A 24024-nucleotide genomic window follows, 5' to 3' on the forward strand; every position below is an offset into this window, starting at 1 on the left:
TAAGTACAATAATACATTGATGCCTTTAGAATGCATCAGAGGTATAATGTTTTAAATAATTTCACCATGAAGATGTACAGCTATGAAACTTCATTTCTGGAGGAATTCATTTTTTTTAAGCACACTTAACATAAGTAAATGATCTCTATAATATTGTAAATCTTCACTTCACATTTCTTCACGATGTTCAGGTCTACTTTAAATGATCCCGGAGTGGGGTTTCAACATGTCTGATAAGAGAATATGATGAAACCTGGGCATTTTTGCATTTATAGTGCATAGTGGCATCAGTGCATTTCTTTTTTTTTAATGTGCAGATATTTACCACTATGTAGAATTTTGGTGAACTTTCTTTTCCATGGAAGCTTTGTGTACTGAACAGATAAAGGACAAGTAACTTTGGGGAAAAAAACATGAGGTAGAGATTTGGGGTAGGTAAGGTTGTCAAAAATATTTAATCTGTATAACAACAAGTTTTAAAATGTATTACATTTACATTTTCATGTTACCTTTCTTAACATCCTACTTATCGCCACTGGCTTTTCTCTAGTAACCCACCCAGCAGCTAAAATTTATTTTCTTCTATTCCATGTGGTGGTTGTCATCATGATAATCAAGTAAGTTTTTTTTGTTTTTTTTGTTTTTTTCTGTTCTCTATATTTATGTAGATTAAATTTATTCCCCATTTTCCTTCGGAAATATGAAATTATTCAGAATTGTATACAAAATGTTTTTAAGAATTTATGCTTCCTGTCATTTTCTGCGAGAAGAAGCTAACAAAGCAACAAACCAGGGAAACTCTGGAGCCTGATCTACTATCTATTAAGCATAACATATGAGCACTGAAAAGGACAACTCTAGATTAAAATAGCTTTTACCAAATTGTTTTGAAAATAGCTACAGTATTTTTAAAGCAAGTTTTGTCAATATATTAAATCTTATCTCCAATTAGAAAAAAAAGGTCTGCCACTCCACCCTCTGTACCCAAGCTAAACCTTTGGTTTAAAAATTAAAATCTAAAAAGATCTAATTTCTTATCTAAAACTGGGTCTTTGATATTCTGGTCCATAGTGTGAGGGAGGACCTGTCTGCAATAATGAAATGGGCGACATGCATTGGCTGCCATAAGTATTCATCACAAACGCCTCTCTCGATCCTTTGCTGTTAGACCAAAAATTGTGCTGGCATGGTAAACTGTTTTGCAATTAGGATGCAAATTCAGAGAAATTATGTGACCCTGAGGCTGGAGTGAGTACATGCACACCAAGTGTCTGAAAGGCTTGAGGAGATCAGCAGCACTGAGATATTCATTCTCCCCCTCTCTCCCTCTTTATCATGTGAAATCAGCCATAGGGTTCCTTACACCTCCAGACCAGTGGTCTGCCTGATTTAGTGCCCAGTCTTTGAAGACCCTGTAACTGCATGCCCACTGTGTAAAGGTAACTCCTTGCTGCTGACATGGTGAGTAAACAGTGCAGAAGTCCTTTACACATTCAATTCCAGGTGCCTGCTATCTCCCTCCCTCCCCACCCATTTGTGGTGTGGTTTTGCAGTTCACAGTGATCATGCTTCCAGGTTACACCTGTGGTGGTGCTATTGCGCATGAGCTCTTTCTTGATTGTGGTTCAGTTATGTTCAATTAGCTCATCACTAGACCCATCTTAGAGATTGGAGTACCTGGGTCTGAGGTTGTACATAAAATTGTCCAAAATTTGTTCTGCCTCGAGCCAAACTTCTGTCCCGTCATTTTAATTCAAGGGCCCATTGACCTCCAGAGGACTTGATTCGTGCATACATGACCGTCTTGTGTATCATGAAGGCTTCTTAAGATGTGGCGCCATGCACCTAGTTTCTCTCCAGATGATTGCAGCTTGGCATTCTGGTCATGTGGGACAAATGGACTCAGTCCTTTGGCCGCCGGATGTGTCTGAACCCCAAGGCCAGACATTCTCTGACCTGGTGGATTTCCAATCTGGCAACGGAGTTGGGGGGAAACCTTTTTCCTCCACAGTTGTAGATGGTCTTCACAGATGCCAACCTGTTGGGCTGAGGAACGGTCTTGAACACCTTCGAGATTGAACATCAACATTCTAAAACTCAGGACAATTTGGTTATCTGTTTAATGCCGGAATCCTCTATTGTGGGGAAAACTATTTAGAATGCTAGTGGACAATGCCATGATTATGGCTTACATCCATCATAAAGGAGGCACCAGAAGTCACACTGCGCTATAGGAAATAGATTGTATCCTCTCTTGGGCAGAACTTCTCTAAACTGGACCGGCTCCAGGGATCCCCAGGCCTTCACAGTTAGCGCTCTGGTAATGCTGTGGGATTAGTTCAATCTGATGTACCTTTCTGCCCCTCTAGAGTCTCCCGTGCTTACGTCACTGGATTGAGATAGAAAGCATCCCAGTGATGCTTATTAAACTGAATTGGCCCAGGAGAACCATGGTATTCCAACATACTCAAGCTCCTGGCAGAGGCTCTTTGGGATTCTCTTACCATCCAGACCTCTTGTTCCACAGACCAGTGTTCTATCCCGCTGGCTTTAACAGCATGGGTGTTGAAGATATGGTCCTGTGCGATTTGAGGAACTTTTATCCTAGAAAGCACTTTGTAGGACTTATTCTGACTTTGACCATCTGTACCATTTAAGGGACAAATCAAAGCCTTGGCCATTCTATTTCAGAGGCATCTCATTCTCTAGTTAATGCCTTTGATCAGGGAGTAGTGCACATCTCTACCCCTGTTCATTCCCCTGCTTTTTCCAGTAAAGAGCCTTTCTTAGTGTTTCACAAGGACAAGGTTGTTTTGTGACCTAAGACCTTTCTCCCAAAGATCGTCTCTGCCTTTTACCTTTAATCAGGATATTGTTTGTTCCTTTCTTCCTGTTTTCAAGTATAAAGTGCTACAAGACTCTCAGTCAAAGTTTTTCACATCCTTCTTCCCTTGTATGTTTTGTGGGCCTGTTAGCATTGTTTCCTCTCTTGCCCTCCCCTTAGTTGGATTGCTTTTTGGAAGTCCTAGACATAGTTATTTTAAAAAAAATAGAAGAACGTAGCTAGCGGGACTTTTCCATGAAGCACACGGGAGCAATGAAACAGATTAGATTAAAAGTAGTTTTTAATTATTCAAATTGTTTATGAAATATTTGTATCAATTGGTTCCATACATTTTACTATATATTAATATTTTTATATTTTTTACACATATACAATTCATAAAAATTATTGCACATTGATTACACATTCCAACAAGGAGTTGGTACATATATTATAAGATACAAACAGTAATTGAAACATGATTTAATACAATGGAATTAATGACTATACAGATATTTTAAGAAACTTGGGTTTTGTACTGTGCATTAGGAAACAGATTTTACTGGTAAGTCAAGAATCCTATTGTTATGAAAAATATGTCAGTTTGTATTAACCACTTCCGGACCAGCCACCGCAGTTGTACTGCGGCAGGCTGGTTCCCCTGCGCAAGCCATCGTAGCTGTACGTCGCCTCTTTAAGACCCCTCCGGCGGCGCATGCACTCCCAACGTGTGTCCCTGGAGCCGATGCGAGTGCCCGGGGGCACAATGACAGCTGGCCACTCGCGAAATGCTCATTACAGAACAGGTGTGTGTGTGTGCGTGTGTGCGTGTGTGTGTGTGTGTGTGTGTGTGTGTAAATCTTGGTTCTCTCAGGGGAGATGAGACAGATCGTGTGTTCATACTAAGTATGAACACCGATCTCTCTTCCCCCTAGTCAGTCCCATCCCCCCTACAGTTAGAACACACCTAGGGAACACAGTTAACCCCTAGATCGCCCCCTAGTCTTAGCCCTTTCCCTGCCAGTGTCATTTATATAGTAATCATGATTCAAGCATTTTAGCACAGATCACTGTATAATTGTTACTGGTCCCAAAAATCTGTCAAAAGTGTCCAATCTGTCCGCCGCAATATTGCAGTCATGATAAAAATCACAGATCACCGCCATTACTTGTAAAAAATAAAAATGCCATGAATCTATTCCCTATTTTGTAGGCGCTATAACTGTTGCGCAAACCAATCAATATACGCTTATTACAATTTTTTTACCAAAAAAAAGAATACATATCTGCCTAAAACTGGGGAAAAACACTTTTTTTTAATTGAAAAATTTAATATTTATTATAGCAAAAAGTAAGATATTGTGTGTTTGTTTTTTTTTTTTCAAAATTGTCATTCTTCTTTTGTTTATAGCACAAAAAAATTAAAACCGCAGAGGTGATCAAATACCACCAAAAGAAAGCTTTATTTGTGGGAAAAAAAAGGATGTCAATTTTGTTTGGGTATATCGTCGCATGACCGCGCAATTGTCAGTTAAAGCGACGCTGTGCCGTATCGCAAAATAAGGGCTTGGTCAGGAAGGGGATAAATTCTTCCGGGGCTGAAATGGTTAAGCAATATTTTAGGAAACTCAATGTCATCTAGTTGGAGCTTTCTGTTCTTTAAGTATAATGGCATCATGTGTGGATAGAACTGAAGATTGTATAAGTTATGCAATACCTCTTGGTCAAATGTATCTTGTATATGTAATAGCAGTTCTTTTAGGTGGTAAAGTAACCCAACACCAAAAGAGAATTTTAAGATTATTATTATTTATTTTTTTGTTGTTGTATGTACCCACCGCCATCACAGATATTGATGTATCTCTTTATTTCTCAGCATCTTTGTGGCATTTATTTTGGAAGCTTTTTTTGTGGAGTATTCGTTGGAAAGGAGTGAAGTTGAAACTACTATTGAGACCAAGATTCAGGAGCTGGGTATGGCTGTGAAAGAGTAAGTGATATATGAATTTGTATTTTTCATTTTAATTATTGTGTACATAAGTAAATAACAAGGTTATTTGCATTCATAAATATTTACTATATAACTATTTTTAACCACAAAATGGATATAATTTATTGTAATGGCCAACCAGTGGTTAAATAGCTATTGCTTATGTTTGTTTTATTCATTGTTTGCATTTGGTTACAAATGACACATAAGTTCGGCTTTGAAGCACCCGACTGTTCCAAGTACTGTAAAATTGCATTTTACTACAAAAGAAGACAATCACAGGCTGCTACCAGCTGGCTAACCAGTGACACCTGTAACCTCTGAGTAAACTGAACTACTGCTCTAAATCTCAACTGGGTTGTCCCGGGAGCCTGGTGTGTCACTGTGGGTTGTCAGGGATGCCATGCTACTTCCAGAATTTTTTTCACATTTATGTGCTTCCATGGTACAGGTAGGCCAGCCACCGGTTCCATGGAAATGCATAATGCTAATCCGGAGCAGGGCAACATTGAGTAGCCCCAGCATTTAGAAGTGGACGGAGGTCCACTTCCATTTAGATCTGCTTCACTTTACAGCTATTGCCATGCTGCCACAGTCATTCTGTGGGGAAGAACAGAAGGTAGGACTCTCTGTAAAGATGGGGGGGGGGGGGGTGGGTGGGGGACTGAGGACTCTCGTGTGAAAGGATGGGAGGAATTGAGGTCTCAACTCTTTCACTGCCAGAAGTGCCTGCAGGTGGCAAAGTCCATACGGTATACGGACCTCCTTTCTCCCCCTCCTATAAGCTCATGGTCACTTCAATGACCATAATCTTATATCAGAATTTTTCAGCACACTCTGATGAACAATTCTACAACTCTGATCAGCGAATTACAACCCGCTGTTTAGAGTTATTAACCTTAAATAATATAAAAAGTGATCAGCGCAACTAATTAAACTAAATACAATCATGAGGTATAAATATAATCACTGTGCAAATAATACGTGTGTGTGTGTATATATATATATATATATATATATATATATATATATATATAAAAATCACTGTGCAAATGATGCTAGTAAAAAATATAATAAAGATACTAAATATGTGTAAAGGTGTCCAATGATCCTGTGCAAAAATCAAATCCAATAATCCTGTGCAAAATTTCTAAACAGTGCACATATCAATATAATGTGCATGACAAATAAAATGACTGTTTCTGAATAATCTGTCTGAGTGAATCAATAACAGATGGATACTCAATTCAATCCCAGATGATCACAATCAAAATCAGAGACTATCAAAATGGATGAGATTGTAGTCAGCTAGTCCATAAAAGTGGAAAAAAGGAGAAAAAGTGCAAATGTGCATTCAATCGATATCTTCAGTGAATAATCTCCAATGTGGGATCTTCGTGTATACCACACAGTGCTCTCTACACTCTACATCCATACAGATGGTATATGGCTTTAAGGTTAATGCGACTGAGGGGCCTCCCAAAGTCCAATGATAGTGAATGGTGCCTCTAGTCCTGTGTTCAGAGTGCTGGCTCCCAGGTTATCAGCAGGAATGTTCACACACAGGCGGTATATGTAGGGGATGAAAAAGAATCTCCCATAGCATAGTAACATATGAACACACAGGTTTATTAAAAAAAGGGGCCAAATGGGCGCTTACAATTTTATATAATGAAAAAAAACAGCAGATCTGTAATAACAATGGCATTACAGGAGCTTCTTATGACACTTCCGGTTCTCGCAGCGCCCGATCACTTCCTATGCATTGCGACACACCACGTGTCTTCATTAGGGCAACCGGATTGGTTCTAAGCTAAATCAATTCATGTGCAGAGACAGGTCAGTGATAACCAATGCCTTGATGTTTTTAAAAAATTGGTTTTACGCGATTTGGATACACTGAAATTAAAAAAGGTTTCTGGCCCAATACATATTAAAAAAGGAATCCAGGGCAGGGGTTGTCCACAAAAATTTGAAAAGGTATGGACCTGTTGGCTAGATAATACCATGGCAACTGATGCAGTAACCAATTTTTAGATTAACACTATATCTCTAGTCTGTTAGTATATTGACCCAACTACTCTCATGTTGCATTATCCTGTTGGTACCAATTTGAGCACAGATTCTCCTGAACTGAACCTCTCCCCACATTGGGGTTATAGTATAAGTTAGTTTGTGTATGTTGTGCCCTGTTGCGGTATGTTGCTGCATCAGAAGAACTTCCCCTGCGTGGGCAAAGGTTTGGCCCCTGCATGGGCACATTTTGGATGCTAATGAAAAATGTAATAAAGATTTTGCAAAAAAAAAAAAAAAAAAAGAAGGAATCCAAACGTTGACCAAAAGGAAAGACATAGTGATACGACCCGCTGATAAAAGCGGTGGGGTAGTTATCCAATCAAAAGAACAATACCAAAAAGAAATCGATCGACGACTACATGATGAATCCACCTATGTTAAACTGCTAGGCAATCCAACAACCCAATACAAAAAAGAACTGGAAAAACTTTTTCACCTGGGAATTAAAAAGGATATACTAAATAAACAGGAGTCCAAATTTCTCATCCCTGAATCGTGCAGAATACCAGTGATATACACTGTACCGAAATTACACACGAACAAAATAAACCCACCTGGAAGGCCCATAGTGAATGGCAAATGGAGTTCCTTACCTCCAGAATGGGCCAGTATCTGGATAACTTTATCCAACCTGCGGTACAACAAACCAAGGCATACCTCAAAGGCGTGAAACATGTTTTACAACTCCTAAAAGAAGTACCGGTACTTGAAGGAAAATCATTATTATTAGCGACAGCAGATGTACACCATTGTGCAGCATCATCAGGCCTGTAGTGCCACGAAGTGGTTAAGCGAATACACGACCCTTATATGCAAACAAAGAACATTTTTAGTGAAGTGTATTGAATCTGAAATACTACTTCTGCCACAACCAAGCATTTTACAAGCAAAGGCATAGCGATGGGAGCCAAATTTGCTCCCAGCATAGCAAATGCATTTATGGCACAATGGGAGGAGAGCTGTCTTGACAATACCCCGGAGGAATTGACCTTCTACAAAAGATTTATAGATGATCTCATCATCCTATGGAATGGAAGCAGAGATACATTGGAAATTTTTTTATGCCAAATGAACAAGAATGACAAAAACATTAAATTGATTTGGAACATAAGTGACAAAGGTAAATTTTTGGGAGATTGATATCACCTTGGAGGGAACCAAATGATTACAAAAACGCACTTTAAAAACATTGATGCCAACAGCTATTTATCGATGAACAGTTGCCATTTTAAACCCTGGCTGTTCAACATTCCGAAAGGCCAATTGGTCAGGATTTCTTGCACGAATGAAGAAGACTACATTCCCCAAGCAGCTTTTATAGGTAATAGATTCAAGAAAAAAGGATACTCCGAAGAATTCATCAATAAACAGATCAATGCCGTTAAGGCAATGGACAGAACAAAGATGTTACAAGGAACAAACCCGTGTCAACGAAATACTGATGCTCAGTCTATAGTTTGATTTCATATATGTGGTATATAAGAGGGCACCCACATTGAGGGATATTATTGTGAAGAATGTGGTGGAGCCACCACCCCCAAGTGGTTACACATTCTTTACAGGAAAGGGGTTTTATCCCTGCAAGCAATGCTTCGCATGCTGACACTCCAGGAAACGACAAATTAAAATAAATGAATTCCAGTCCACTCAAACAGGTCAAAATTACTCCATAAAAGACTTTATTAGTTGTTATACGGAGGGAGTGGTTTATGTTATACAGTGTAGCTGCAATTTACAGTATGTGGGTAGGACAAAAAGAGCATTAATGGTCAGAATAAGGGAACATGTCCAAAATATCCTGAATGGGTTCCAAAAACACAATGTTGGCAGACATATTCCACAGGCACATAACAAGGACCCCACACAATTAATATTTTGGGGGATTGAGAAATATAAGAGACCATGGAGAGGAGCCCATAAAGGTACATTAGTCAGGAGGAATCTAAGTGGATACACTCCCTCCATACTTTAGTGCCAAATGGACTAAATTTAGTATTTGATTTGAACTGTTTTTTTTAAGTAATTTTTAATATGATTTTATATGATTTTACATATATCTCCTCTAAACACCATTTCCGGTTCACTTAATGTAATATTTCTGTGATATAGTAATCAGTTTTATAGAATAGTTCTCTATACCATTTTAATACATATTGTAGGAACACCAGCCATCTAGATCAGCCTTTCTCAACCTTTTCAACACAGAGGAACCCTTGAAATAGTTCTCCGGTCTCAGGGAACCCCTGCTAAAAATTAGAAATCTACAACTCATGATACAATAGTGTGATGGTCAGTGGGAAGAATGGTCCTTACACTTGTGTTCATTAGGAAGAATTACCTCCTTACAGATAGTTAAAAAGATCAAAGGTGTCAGGTGGAACTCATCTGAGAGGCAGAAATTGTCCAATGCTGAAGGAACCCCTAGCTACATCTGGAGGAACCCTGGTTGAGAATCACTGATCTAGATAGTTACATTAAGGATTATAATGTGAGTGCATAATCATGTGTATACCCCTGCCCATACATCCTCACTCATGCTATTTGTTGGGGATTTAAAATTAATAGATTATATAACACACATTCGTCTTAATATATATATATATATATATATATATATATATATATATATATATATATATATATATATATATTCATTTTTTTTATATATTTTTAATCTTCATTTTAGTAATTAATTGGCCGGATCATGGACATATACAGTAATGCATATGGTTCACTTAGCCAGCCAAAATATGGCCACCACTACTAATACAATACAGGATCGTATCTGTTTATGGACCAATCAAAAATGGCCGTGCCCATTTTGGGGACAATACTCCAACAAAATGGCAGACAATACACTTCCTGTCTCTGCACATAAATTGATTTGGCTTAGAACCAATTTGGTCGCCCTGATGAAGACACGTGGTATGTCGTAATGCATAGGAAGTGATCGGACACTGCGAGAACCGGAAGTGTTGTAAGAGGAGCCTGTAACGGCGTTATTACAGATCTGCCGTTTTTTCATTATACAATTGTAATTGCCCATTTGGCCCCTTTTTTTGTTTTGTTCATACGTTACTATGCTATGGGAGATGCTTTTTCATCCCCTACATATACCGGCTGTGTGTGAACATCCATGCTGATAAACTGGGAGCCAGCACTTGGAACACAAGACTATCATTGAACCTTGGGAGGCCCCCCAGTCGCATTAACCTTAAAGCCATATATCATCTGTATGGAGGTAAGAGTGTAGAGAGCACTGTGTGGTATACACGAAGATCCCACATTGGAGATTATTCACTGTAGATATCGATTGAATGCACTTTTTGCACGTTTGCACTTTCTCCTTTTTTCCTCTTTTATGGATTAGCTGACTACAATCCTATCCATTTTGATAGTCTCTGATTTTGATTGTGATCATCTGGGACTGTACTAGCATCATTTGCACAGCGATTATATATACAAGTATTATTTGTACAGTGATTATATTTATACCTTATGATTGTATTTAGTTTAATTAGTTGCGCTGATTACTTTTTATATTATTTATCTGTTATGAGTGCACTGTATACACTTTAGATCTAGCTGCATTTTTTAGATATATTATTATTCATTTAATAAATTCACTTTGATAGCGTGAGGGATTACACTTTACACTTTATATTAACCTTAAATGTTACCGCCCCCCCCCCCCCCCTCCATGCCACTGCCACCCTGTCCCCTGCTTCTCTACCCGCCACCGCTCCCTTCCCCTAAAATCTCCCCCACTCTCCTTTCCTGTTCTTCATCCTCCTCCTCCCCCCCCCCCCGCAAAGGGATCTCCTGCAGCTACCTTTAGCCGGCATCCCTCCACTGCTGCTTCAGGTGCTGTATGGGGCTTGGGGGGGTCCAGATGTGTGTCGTTCCCCCCCCCCCTGCCAGTCTACCCCCCACACCGGCCCCCGCACCCCTGATCCATCCCTGCTCCAGTGACATCCCTCCTTACCCCCCCACAGCCTGCAGATGTTGGTCGCCTTGATCTCCAGTGATCTGACAGACTGGGGGTTGAGGGGGGGGGGTGCATGTGGGGTTGCAGTTGGGGCTGGGGGGGGCTTGGTATTGCGCAGGGCAGTGATCACTATAGATCGGTCCTATATGTCCCACTGAGAGCTGATCCAGTATATAGTAACCGTGAGCAGGGCAGCCATCAGAAATTGTGGGGCCCCTTATATAGCTTTAGGCCTGCCCCCCCCCCCCCCCAGCCTGACCACCAACATTCCCCAGGGTCCTGCCCACTGGCCGTCCCACCAAATCTGCCCACTAGCCTTCCCACCAAGTCCTTCAGTGCCTCCTCACACCTGTACGCTCTCAGCCCCCTCAGACCTGTATGCAGACCTGTTTGCTCTCAGCCCCCTCTCAGACCTGTTTGCTCTCAGCCCCCTCTCAGACCTGTTTGCTCTCAGCCCCCTCTCAGACCTGTTTGCTCTCAGCCCCACCTCAGACCTGTACGCTTTCAGCCCCACCTCAGACCTGTACGCTTTCAGCCCCACCTCAGACCTGTACGCTTTCAGCCCCACCTCAGACCTGTACGCTTTCAGCCCCACCTCAGACCTGTACGCTCTCAGCCCCACCTCAGACCTGTACGCTCTCAGCCCCACCTCAGACCTGTACGCTCTCAGCCCCACCTTAGACCTGTACGCTCTCAGCCCCACCTCAGACCTGTACGCTCTCAGCCCCACCTCAGACCTGTACGCTCTCAGCCCCACCTCAGACCTGTACGCTCTCAGCCCCACCTCAGACCTGTACGCTCTCAGCCCCACCTCAGACCTGTACGCTCTCAGCCCCACCTCAGACCTGTACGCTCTCAGCCCCACCTCAGACCTGTACGCTCTCGGCCCCACCGGATCGGATACGAGCGGGTGTAAACGGACACATGTCAATTTACATTGACAAAAAGATTCCCCCTTAATGGGACTTTAAATGGACCACCAATACCACCAAAGTTCAAAATAAAGTAAATAATTTTTAATTCATATAGCAAAACTTTAAAAGAGAAACTTCCAGACACATAGTATTTCTAATAAAACATAAAACTGAGAGTTAATTTGTATACATGTTTTCTATGTATATGTGTTTTATGTTTTATTAGAAATACTATGTGTCTGGAAGTTTCTCTCAAAGTTTTTCTATATGAATTAAAAATTATTTATACCTGATCTTTCTGACACAGTGACAGCCCCGCATCCCTTTGTGTCAATTTACATCAGCCTCTCCAAAGAGAACAATGGGTGGTCCGATTGGGCCCGCCTGAAAAATGGACAGGCAGACGCAACGGTCTGCTTGCATGAAAGGGGCCCAAGGCCTTGTTCACACAGGGCATACACAGCGCACCTTTACAGGGATGCACAGGTGTTCTGTGCAGGTAATCCCATTGATGTCATTTGGTATGCAGCAACAGCACGCACAGAGCCATTGCTCCCAATTTGACATTCATGTAGATCCGCATGCATGTCCCTGAACTCGCACTGCCTGTGTTCAGGGTCATGTACCCACACGGATGTCAGATTGGGAACAACAGCTATGCTTGTGCAGCCTTTGCTTCCACATTTACATAAATGGTCCCTCCATGGGTGTACACTTTAGTATGCCACATCTGAACGATGCTTTAGTAGTAATTTAGCAGGAATTTTGTAAGTCATGTTGTGTTTATGTGCACTATTACTGATTTTTAGCGAAAACATTGTTTTGATAAACATTTGTTCAAATATCGTGCTGCCTTAATCAGTAGCACCTTCTTTTATTCTTCTGGCCATGTGATTAAGGGCATAAGGTTGTCCTCCAAATAAGCAAATGGGGATCCTCGGACTTGTACCCCCAAGTATGTAAACTCCTCTACCCACTGGAGGGGGGGGGGGTCTGAGTGTCCACATCAGGGCCCGAGGTGTGAAGGGAAAACAGGACTGACTTCTCCCAACTGACGTGGATCCCAGAGTACCGACCAAATTGGTAAATTATCTCCAAAGCAAACTGTAAGGAGACACCTGCACAAGCCAGGTATAACAATGTATCGTCCGCATAAAGAGATCTGTTTTCTTGGAGTACTCCAACTGGAATTCCCTTCCCATCCTGACCGTATTGCCCATTTTTTTCTAATTATTTTTCCGACCTTTACAATAACCCATCCATACCGCAAATCCCTTCACTCCCCTGGTCCTGGCACAAGAGGCTCGCCAGGGGCTTTATTGCCAAAGCAAATAGCCCCGGGGAGAGAGGGCAGCCTTGGCTGGTTACCCTGCTCAAATTGAAGGGAGCAGACAATAGGCCATTAACTCTGACTCTGGTGGTTGGGTTCCTATACAAGTGTTGAGGCCCCTTCTAGGATACTAGGTACCAAGTCTTCTACAGAAGTCCTGTAAAACTCAGTGGGGAATCCGTCAGGCCCCGGCGTCTTACCTGCCTGGAGAGAGGACATCGCCTGCCAAATCTCTTTAAGGGTAATAAGAAGTCGAGCTGGTCCCTATAAGTCGAGGTGAGGACAGGGAAATCAACATCAGAAAGATATATGTGAAGATGGAATGGAATAGTTTACCTGGGAGGAGGAAAGTGCAGTGTAGTATGAGGGGAAACAGTAAGTAATTGTCTTAGACACAGTCTGTCAGGTCCCATCCATGTCAAATATGCAGGGGATACTCATAGGGGGGCGACTGCTCATCATGGGCTAGCCAGGCTAACAACCTCGGCTTTAACAAATTCAGCTTTCATCTGTCTGCAAATCCCTCCTATGAGCATCTGATGGTGACCTCTACAGAAAGCCTTGAAGGCATCCCACACCACACCCTCTGAGGCAGACCCAGGATTATGGGATCAGGATGTATGCAGCTGCTGTCTATAGCTACAGGCATCATTCAGATATTCCCCCACAAAGTAGAGGATATAATTTTACTATGGCCCGGTAGGAAAGTGGTTAAGGGCATTACAAAGAACAAGGGGGGACTCTTTATAGTTGAAGGAAAAGGCATTTAAAAGGCTACTTCACAGTAAGAGCTGTGGAAATGTAAAATCATTTTCCTCTGGAAATATAATAGTTCTGACCAGCCCAGTTGGTGGTTTTAAAAAACAAAGTGCAGGATGAATTCCTAAATGCGCAAAATATAACTTGATATTACCAAATTTCAATAACACCAGATACTGTTGAGCCAAGGAATTTTCTTTTTGGCTTTTGGGAGATTAGGAAGGAATTTTTCCCCTGCTGGAGCAAATTGAAAAATAAAAATTTTATGTATAAGGGTTTTTAGCATTCCTCTGGGTCAACTGTAGGTATAGGATTCTGTATATGAAGGTTTTCTATAAATGTATTTTTTTTTCTATTGGTTTAACTAGATGAACTTTTTTTTTTTTTTTTTAAACCTAACAATGTAAATACACTTTCTGCTGCCGGTGTTCTTTCCTAATCTTTCATTATTCACACTTTCATTTATTCAGCATCTGCCCAACCTCCCCCTGTTGTGTGTACCACTGGTATTCCTCTTCTGGTCCCACATTCTTTCCTAACAGCCTTTTTCCTACGTCCCACTGCATTTCCCTCACGACCTCTGCATCTATGACCTCTCCAATTGGCTTCTGTATTCCTCATGCTTCTTCTATCTACCTTCATATCCCCCCGTGTTTCCCTCTAATGTCCAGGTTGCAGAACTCGCAGACGTTATTATCCCTACCAGCCTCCGTTGCCTAAATTCTTTCCCCATATTCTGTTTCTTTTTGCTACACTGACACCAATCCTGGGGGTTTATTATTGCGGTCTCTGACACCAGTGTTGGGAGTTGTTATTGCAATCACTGGCACCAATTTGGTGGGTTTTATTGCAGTAACTAATGCTGGGGAACAGTATTAGATTTATTTTGTTTATTATTAATATATTCTGGTTACAATTCACTTGCCAAATATTCCTTTTGCTTAATGAAAGTGACATATTGTTCTATACTGTATGTCTGACTCTTTCAATTTCTTATAAAAAAAAAATTTCGGCACACTAGACTTAAAAAGTTGCCTACCCTGATATAATTATTAGTCTTATATGGTACTGATTTTTCCAAAGGGAAGATCATCTTTCTGGAAACTTAACAGACAACATGGAAGACTGTGAAAATGATATTGGAGCATTTGGGGAGAAAGAGCAAAAAGGACTGATGTTTCGAATAGCTTCAAAACGTATGTATTTTTATTATAAATAATAGGATTACTACACCTCAGAAGTGAAATTACCGGGTGGGCAGTATTCATGCACTTGTACTTGGTGGGGGGAGTTATTGCACTATTTTATCTATTATAAACTAATTGCCCTCGTAGCTGGTCATATACTGCTCTGCAAATGGACAAATTCTGCCAAACTGGACAAAGCTTGAACTGTTGGTTGCCCTGCTGGCATCACCTGGCTCCAAAAAAATTAAAAAATTTGAAGGAGCCAGGTGGAAAATTGTCAACTGAATCCAATCAGAAGCAGCCACTGTTCTGGTACATAAGCAGCCTTGCGTTCTGCAGCTGCTTGAATGAAATAGCCAGCGGTATTCCTCCATCCACGCTGTGGATAGAGAAATCTATACATGTAAGGCTGGCCTTAGACATTGAATGTAAATTGGGAAAATAAACTCCTAGATGCACTTTTTAGGCACCACAATATACACAATCATCTGAAAATATAGCAATTTATTATAACAAAAATATAAAATTGACAAAAAGGTACAATTTAAAATTCCTAGTATTATATGCTAGAGAAGCTACCACATATGCATCACCGCAACTGCCCTTGGGCCACATTGTAATTCAACATAGAACTTGTGTAGATGTGATTATCAAAGATGGGTCTGGCATGGGTTGATGTCAAGAGTAGGAGAGCTTAACACTCAATGCTGTACATGTTTCGGCAGCAGGGGTAATGGGGTTAAGTGGAAAAAAAGTATATGTTAGGAGACAGCATATCGATATTATATGGGGTCCATCAGGAACCCCAGGTACTTATGAAGTAAACTCTACCCCAATAGATCCCACTAAACGTGCTGCCCACTCCAGCACACAATGGGAGCCAATCCTCAGTGTATTGCGTAAATTCCCATTGTCTGCTCTCCCGGGCAGCGGGGGTCAATTTTTATATTTTTGTGATTAATAAACTACTATGAATTTTAGATGTTTGTGTATTTTCCCAATTTGCCTTCAGGTTAGGATGTGGCAACTGTTTTTCAATGCACCCACAGTACCACCCTGCGGGGATACCCCTCTTTCAAATTCAACTTTAGACATTGAATGGTTATCAAGGTACCAACCTAATGCTGCCTGTGTAAGATCAATATAAAATCAATAAGTTTGGAGACTCCCACAGATATTTAAGGAAACAGTTTTATTTTTTTGTTAAAACAGGTACTTGCCCGTATTAATGGTTTATCGCTCAACTCGGGGGTAATTTGTGAAAACTTTCCCTCTAGAGGTTTAAAACAATGGAGCTGCAATACTACTCAATTCAGCGATCCCCCAACAGTACTTCACCACATGATATCCTCAGTCTTCTTGGTCAAATGACACCCAGTGTTGCTCAACTCAAAAGACTGTGTGTACAAGGCATCATGACCCTGACCCCTAAACACAGTGCCCAACATTTAGTGTATTTATGCAGAGAAGAGGGCAAAAGACATCAGAAGAAAAAAAAGTAGGAGGGGAGCACAAAGTTCGGAGTTAGGCTTTAATGCTAAAAATGTTATAACTCCCCCTTTCCTTGTTATTTTGACAAAATAAACCCATTGTAATTGCTTGTTGAAGTGTATCATTAGTCCTTGTTACATTGATTAACTCTAAGGTGTGTATGTACATGTGTAGTTTATCTTCTATGATATAATATATAAAAATGGTGCCCCCTAAATCAAAATGCTTAATAGTGCTATTAGTAAGCTTCTGCCATATTTTTCAGTGCAATCCCCAAAAGTTTTATATTAAACCATGTGTTGAGGTGCTAGCTTAATCCTGTGATAGCTAGTGTGTGTACTAGTACAATTGACAAGGCAATCATATAAACTTCAAAACAAATTTGTGCAACATAAAAATTAATTAACTAAACTTATAACAAGTCCACTTTTAGTGTAGTTCTGAAAAAAAGATTCTATTTCGCCAAGTTTTCCTTCACCACATGGAAATCTAGTGAATGCTCTTCACACTCAATAGTGCTCCACCACCTATTGTATGTGGGGGCCACTCACTAGATATCTTTGGGCAACCAGGACCCTCTCAGCTTAGACAATTACAATTCTATAGATGGTATATGCTTGGTAGCTGCCTCTTCTCCTCTCATATCCACCAATATAGGGAAGTCCCAGAAAAGAAAACAATAGCGTGATAATTGTTCAAAAGGTTATTTAAAACATCTTTGGGACTTTCCTATACTGGTGTATATGAGAGGAGAGGAGGCAGATATTAAGCATATATTATCTATAGCAGGGATATGCGATTAGCGGACCTCCAGCTGTTGCAGAACTACAAGTCCCATGAGGCATATCAAGACTCTGACAGCCACAAGCATGACACTTAGAGGTATGATGGGACTTGTAGTTTTGCAACAGCTGGAGGTACGCTTATTGCATATCCATGATCTATAGGATTGTTATTGGCTAAGCTGAGAGGGTCCTAGTGGCCCAAAGCTATCTGGTGAGTAGCCCCCCATATAATAGGTGGTGGAGCACATAGCAAGATGGAGCACTATTTAGCGTGAAGAGCATGTTTCACTAGATTTGCACGTGGTAAAGGAAAAATTGGCGAAATAGAAGATTTTTTTTCAGAACTACACTAAGTGGACTTGTTATAAGTTTGGTTAATTCATTTTTATGTGGCACAAATGTTTTTTGCTGTTTATCCCTTTCACGCCTTTCTGACATTTGTTGCTTACAAGTTAAAAATCCATATACTTTGCTAGAAAATTACTTGGAACTCCCAAACATAATATATATATATATATATATATATATATATATATATATATATATATATATATATATATATATATATATATATATATATATATAATATATATTATAGTGTGTGTGTGTGTGTGTGTGTGTGTATATATATTTTGAAATTGCTCACACTCGTAGAATGGCGACATACTACGGTACCCAAAAAATCTCCATAGGCAACGCTTTAAAAAAAATGTAACGGTTACCAGGTTAGCGTTATGGAGGAGGTCTGGTGTTAAAAGTATGGCTCCTACTCTGATGATTGCAGCGATACCTCACGTTTGATTTGAACACCATTTACATTTGCGGGAGCGACTTGCGTATGCGCATTTTTTGCTGTGCGGGGGAGCGTTAAAGTTTATTTCTTTATCGTACATCATGGGACACAAAGCGATTAGTTATTAACTTAATGGGTAAATAGGCACCTTCAGGTGATGGACACTGGTATACCCAATAAGGAAGTTCACTCCCCTATATAACCCCTCCTCCTTCCAAGAGCACCTCAGTTTTTTCGCCAGTGCCTAAGGTTTTGGTCATGACTCACGAGTGAAGATGTGCTCTGAAGAGCTCCAAGCTGGAGGGATCCCATTCTGGATTTAAACAGCCTCCATAGACTGGATCCATCCAAAGTGCCACTAAGGCCAAGGTGGATGGTACAGAAGGCCTTGCATAAGGAGGTTTTGCCTGTAACGCCTCTCTTTGAAGGGCTGAACCCCAGGACCCAGGGCTTTTTTGGTCGTGCTACATTACCTAAAGTTTTCCTGAGGGGTGTTATACAGGTCCAAGGCAGTGGACCCCCTATAATAGGGACACGGTCCTTGAAGGTTTGCTAACGCAGCTCACCGTGATGGGTGAAGTTTGGATCTGTCTGTTACAGCAGTATCCTGTAGCGAGGAAAAGGTAAGGGAAGAAGCCTAGGAACTGTAAAAAGTCCACTTATGCTTTTTTCTAAAAGTCTAAAGTCTCCACTAGAGGGAGTAAATGCATACCTTTTGTATGTTGCTTCTCAGTCAACTCAGAAGTCCCAGCTAAATAGCACATGTGTGGTCTCAGCAAGCCAGGAGGGATCATCATCTAGAACATTTCCCCCCTGGGGGAGGGAGGTACAACTGTAGCTTGTATCCCCACCCCTCGGGCGTTGCAGTAGCAGATTTTCATTTATAGTTTATTTTTCTATTCCCCACAGAAAGTTTTTAAACTTACTGCCTCCCAGCCCTCCCTTGCCTCCCATCTCGCTCAAAAAGTGTATCAGTGCCGTGCACGGACTAGAGCTGATTAAAACAGAGGGGGTGATATTGATTGACGGAGGGGAGCATGGCTTACGGGCATGGCTAGGGTGCGGCGCTGTGTGCAGAACGTAAGTACACAAGGAGCGCAGGCGCTGGTGACAGAGAAAGATGCTCACAGCTGCAGCGGGGACACAGGACATGAGCGCTGGGGGCACGTAAGGGATGCAGGCATTTCCAGTACAGGAAATAACATTGATGACAACTAAAGATGAACTTTGTTAGCATTGTCTTTTGCTAAACTATTTTGCTCAGTGAGTTGTGCATTTACTTAGTGCCTCTGTTTTTTTGTACCAAGCACTATGGCTCCCAAAAAAGACACCCCAAAGGTACCAAAAATTCCACCTCCATGCACTGGGAACTCCAGCCGTGTCTTCTCACTGTCTTCTCACTGTCATTCTCGCCTAAGGTACCAGATATGGCAAGCCAGGGTGAGTCATTGGGACGAATTGGTAGTGCAACTGCTTCTCACATTTCAGCCCCTGTATACGTAACTAAAGATGTGTTTTCCTCTGCTCTGCAGGGCCTAGAAGAAAGGTTAGCAAATTTAATCACATCCGCTATCCAAAAGGATAGGAAGTGTGTTAGATCCCCCTCACCCACCTCAGACCCCTTACCAAGGGAACAGTGGGTAGAGGATGAGGGGTTTCCCTTGGGTGATCAGGAAGAAGGGCAAACCCGATTACTCCTCTGCGGAGGAAACAATGGTAGATTAACTTTTTTCAGCCTCGCAATCTGAGAAATTGCTAATACAATCTCTTAAGCCTCATACACACTATCAGATTTTCTGCTGATTTTTACCTTCAGATTTATCAAAACCATGTAGTGCAAGGGCCTGCCTGATTGCATACACATTGAAACTGCTAAGGTTTGACCTCATATTATATGGTTTTGGTAAAGCTGAAGGAAAAAATCAGCAGATAATTTGATAGTGTGTATGGGGCTTTACAGAGATGGTTTGTGACGCTTTCAAGCTACCTCTGTCAGCTGATAGTTCTGTTTCTTCTTTAGGTTCCTTAAAACCTCCACAGCCTTTTCATGCGTTTCCTGTACATGCATTATTATACTGAATGGGATCACCCAGATAAGCATTTTCTCCCTCAGATTCACAGCACTCTATCCCATGGAGGATAAGTTCACCAAAAGATGTAAGGTACCAGCAGTTGACGCTGAGATTTCCAGTGTGAATAATAGTCTAACTAGTCCAGTAGACAATGCACAAATGCTTAAAGATCCAACTGATAAACGATTGGAATTTCTATTAAAATCCTCTTTTTCTTTGGAAGGTGCGGTTACTCAGCCTGCAGTTGCGGCAATAGGCATCTGTCAGTCCCTAAGGGACCAGTTTAGGCAGGCCCTTAAACAGGTCCCTGAATAACAGCCCGTGATTTGGCTTAACTACCAAAGGCGGTATGTTTTGCCATAGACGCCATGAAAGATTCTATTCACCAGGCTTCCCGCCTTGCGCTTATGCTAGTACACATGCGTAGGACCCTGTGGTTAAAAAATTGGTCAGCCGAAGCCCCTTGCAAAAGATAAACTATTTGGGGAGGATTTAGACAAATACATCCAAACGATTTCTAGTGGGAGAGTACTCTTTTTTTTTTTTTTGGCAGTCAAAAGAAAGTATAAACAACCTTCATTTAAACTAACTCTTTCCCCTGCGCCAGGGGCATCCGCCTCTAGGCAGTGGCGACGGCCTCCACCATTGGACTCTAGAGGAAAGCCTCAGGGTCAGGCCCAGGCACAGAAGAAGACCTGGGGCCGGGGAAGTCTGCAAATCAGAATACTAAAGCCTCATTATGAAGAGGTGCCCCCCCTCGCCAGAGTGGGGGGATGACTTCTGCAATACTCAGAATTCTGGCAAGAGGAAATTCAGGACAGGTGGGTCATCTCCACGGTGTCTTTTGGATACAAACTAGAATTTTGCAAGTTTGCACCATCTCGTTTTCTGAGATCAAACGTTCCCAAAGATCCAGGGAAAAGGCCATCTCTGTTTCAGGCATTAGACTGATTAGTAGCTCAGGGGGTGATCATACAGATCCCCACAGAAGAGCAAGTTTTTGGGTTTTATTCAAACCTCTTTACAGTACCAAATCCGACTAGAGATATCGGACCCATTCTAGATCTAAAGAATCTAAATTAGTTCCTGACCTGAAGATCTGCTCCTTTCAATGAAGTCGATCAAGTCATTTGTTTCTATCCTACAAGGAGAAGAACGTCTGGCATTTATCGACATCAGGGGTGCATATCTGCATGTCCCTACATTTTCCGCTCACCAAAGGTCTTTGTGGTTCGAAGTAGAACAGCAGCATTTCAGTTTGTAGCCTTGCCCTTTGGGCCAGCTACAGCACCCCGAGTGTTCACAAAAGTTCTGGCCCCACCTCTAGTTTGGTTAACGGCACAGGGCAAACAGTCTTGGCGTACCTAGATGATCTATTGCTAATAGACCAATCAATGACTCGTTTGGAGCAAAGTGTATGCATTACAACCAATTACCTGAAAAACCTGGGTTGGATTCTCAACCTATAGAAGTTTTCCTTAATACAGCTAAATAAGCTAGAGTATTTTGGTCTGATCATAGATACAGCCCAGAAAAAGGTGATCTTGCCTCAGGTAAAAATCAACTCTATACTAGAGCTGGTTGCGGATGGTCAGGTCGAAAGGAAATCTCTCAATTCGCCTTTGCATGAAGTTGTTAGGAAAGATGGTGGCTTCATTCGAAGCAGTCCCTTATGCCCAATTCCATTCGAGACTGTTGCAAAAAGGTATCCTGTCTGCTTGGAACAAAACGATCCAAGCTTTAGACTTGCCAATGCGGCTGTCCCCAAGGTTGTCCCAAAGCCTCAGTTGATGGTTACTAACCCAGAATCTGCTGAAAGGAAAATCCTTCAGACAAATTATCTGGAAAGTAGTAATGACAGATTCCAGCCTTTCAGGCTGGGAAGCAATAATAGAAAAGACAACTGTCCAGGGACAGTGGTCAAGAACCAAAAGAACCTTGCCCATCAACATCCTAGAGATTCGGGCTCTGAAGGCCTGGACTTCCAGTTTAAGAGATTGTCCTCTCAGGATCCAATCCAACAATACCACGGCTGTGGCCTATATCAATCACCAAGGGAGCACCAAGAGTCTCTCAGCACAGAGAGAGGCGAACCATATTCTAACTTGGGCATAAAGGAATGTTCCATGCCTATCATCAGTCTTCGTTCCGGGAGTAGAGAATTGACAGGCAGACTACTGCAATTGCCAGCAGTTATTCCCAGGGGAATGGTCTCTTCACCCCAACAGTTTTCGGGCTGTTTGCCAAAGATGGGGGACTCCAGACGTAGATCTTCTAGCATCCAGATTCAACATAAAGTTAGTCAACATTGTGTCCAGGACAAGGGATCCACTCGCATGTGGAACAGATGTGTTGGTGACCCTGTGAGATCAGTTTTCATTGATCTATGCATTTCCCCCTATTCATTTGCTGCCACCACTTCCTTGCAGGATCAAGCTGGAAAGAAAGCCAGTAATTCTGGTAGCACCAGCATGGCCCAGAAGGTCATGGTATGCAGAAATCGTAAAGATGGCAGTGGTGGATCCATGGTCCCTTCCACTAAGGCCAGACCTGCTCTCACAGGGGCCGATATTCCATCCTAATTTACGAATGCTAAATTTAACGGCCTGGCTATTGAAACCCACATTCTGAAGAAACGTGGACTTTCCGGGTCAGTTATCTCTACTTTGATTAATGCAAGGAAGCCAGCTTCCAGAACTATATATTAAAGAATCTGGAAGGCCTATGTTTTCTGGTGTGAATCCAAGGGTTGGCACCCTCAGAGATATATCAGGCAGAATTCTTGCCTTTCCACAATTAGGCGCAGAGATAAAATTGGTCTTGAGTACTATTAAGTGCCAAGTCTCAGCCTTATCAATCTTATTTCAAAAACCGCTTGCTATGCATTCTTTAGTCCGGGATTTTATACAAGGGGTGATGTGGATTAATTCGCCAGTTAAATCAGCTTTGAGCCCTTGGGACTTGAACTTAGTTTTGTCAGTATTATAAAAACAGCCATTTAAACTGATTCAGCATATTCCCTTACTCCTTCTGACAAGGAAGTTGGTGTTCTTGGTTGCTATACAGTATTCTCAGCAAGGAGGGTTTCGGAATTAGCTGCTCTTTCGTGTAAAGAGCCATATTTGATTATTCATAAGGACAGAGTGGTGTTGCGCCCTCGTCCACATTTTTTACCAAAAGTGGTTTCAGGTTTTCACCTGAACCAAGATATTGCCCAGCCATCGTTTTTTCCAAAACCATGTTCAAGAGAAGAGAAATTACTATATTGTCTTGATGTGGTGAGAGCTGTGAAAATCTATTTAAAGACAACTGCTCAGATTCGTAAGACTGATGTCTTATTTATTCTGCCAGAGGGCCCTAAGAAAGGACAGGCAGCGTTGAAATCCACTGTTGCTAAGTGGATTCTGAAAGTTATAATTCAAACATATAATTTAAAGGGTAAGATTCCCCCTTTTCAAGTTAAGGCGCACTCTACCAGGGTGGTTAGTGCTTCTTGGGCAATGCGTCACCAGGCCTCCATGGCTCAGATCTGTAAGGCTGCAACTTGGTTTTCAGTGCATACATTCACAAAATGTTATCAGCTGGATGTAAGGAGGTATGAGGATATCGCCTTCAGGTGCAGTGTGCTGCAGGCAAGAAGTATAATGCCACGTACACACAACCGGACTTTTCGAAGAACTAGGTCCGTCAGTCTTCCCGATGGACTTTCGGTGAGTTTTGACAGACTTTCCAAATGAATGGACTTGGCCAACACAATCACACCAAAGTCTGACGGATTTGAACGTGATGACGTACAACCGGACTAGAATAAGGAA

General features: G+C 41.6%; 1 protein-coding gene across 1 annotated transcript in view; it reads left to right on the forward strand.

The window, feature by feature from the left end:
- Positions 1–24024, forward strand: part of LOC143987410 (two pore calcium channel protein 1-like) — a 96871-nt gene that overhangs the window by 67532 nt on the left and 5315 nt on the right. The window contains exons 16-18 of the mRNA XM_077486107.1: positions 527–617; positions 4701–4814; positions 14965–15077. Coding sequence (XP_077342233.1) covers positions 527–617; positions 4701–4814; positions 14965–15077 — 318 coding nt within the window. The remainder of the gene's footprint in view (positions 1–526; positions 618–4700; positions 4815–14964; positions 15078–24024) is intronic.

Source organism: Lithobates pipiens, unplaced genomic scaffold, assembly GCF_037356315.1.
Source record: "Lithobates pipiens isolate NorthernLeopardFrog02 unplaced genomic scaffold, aLitPip1_a1.2 Scaffold_18, whole genome shotgun sequence".
NCBI classification, from domain to species: Eukaryota; Metazoa; Chordata; class Amphibia; order Anura; family Ranidae; genus Lithobates; species Lithobates pipiens.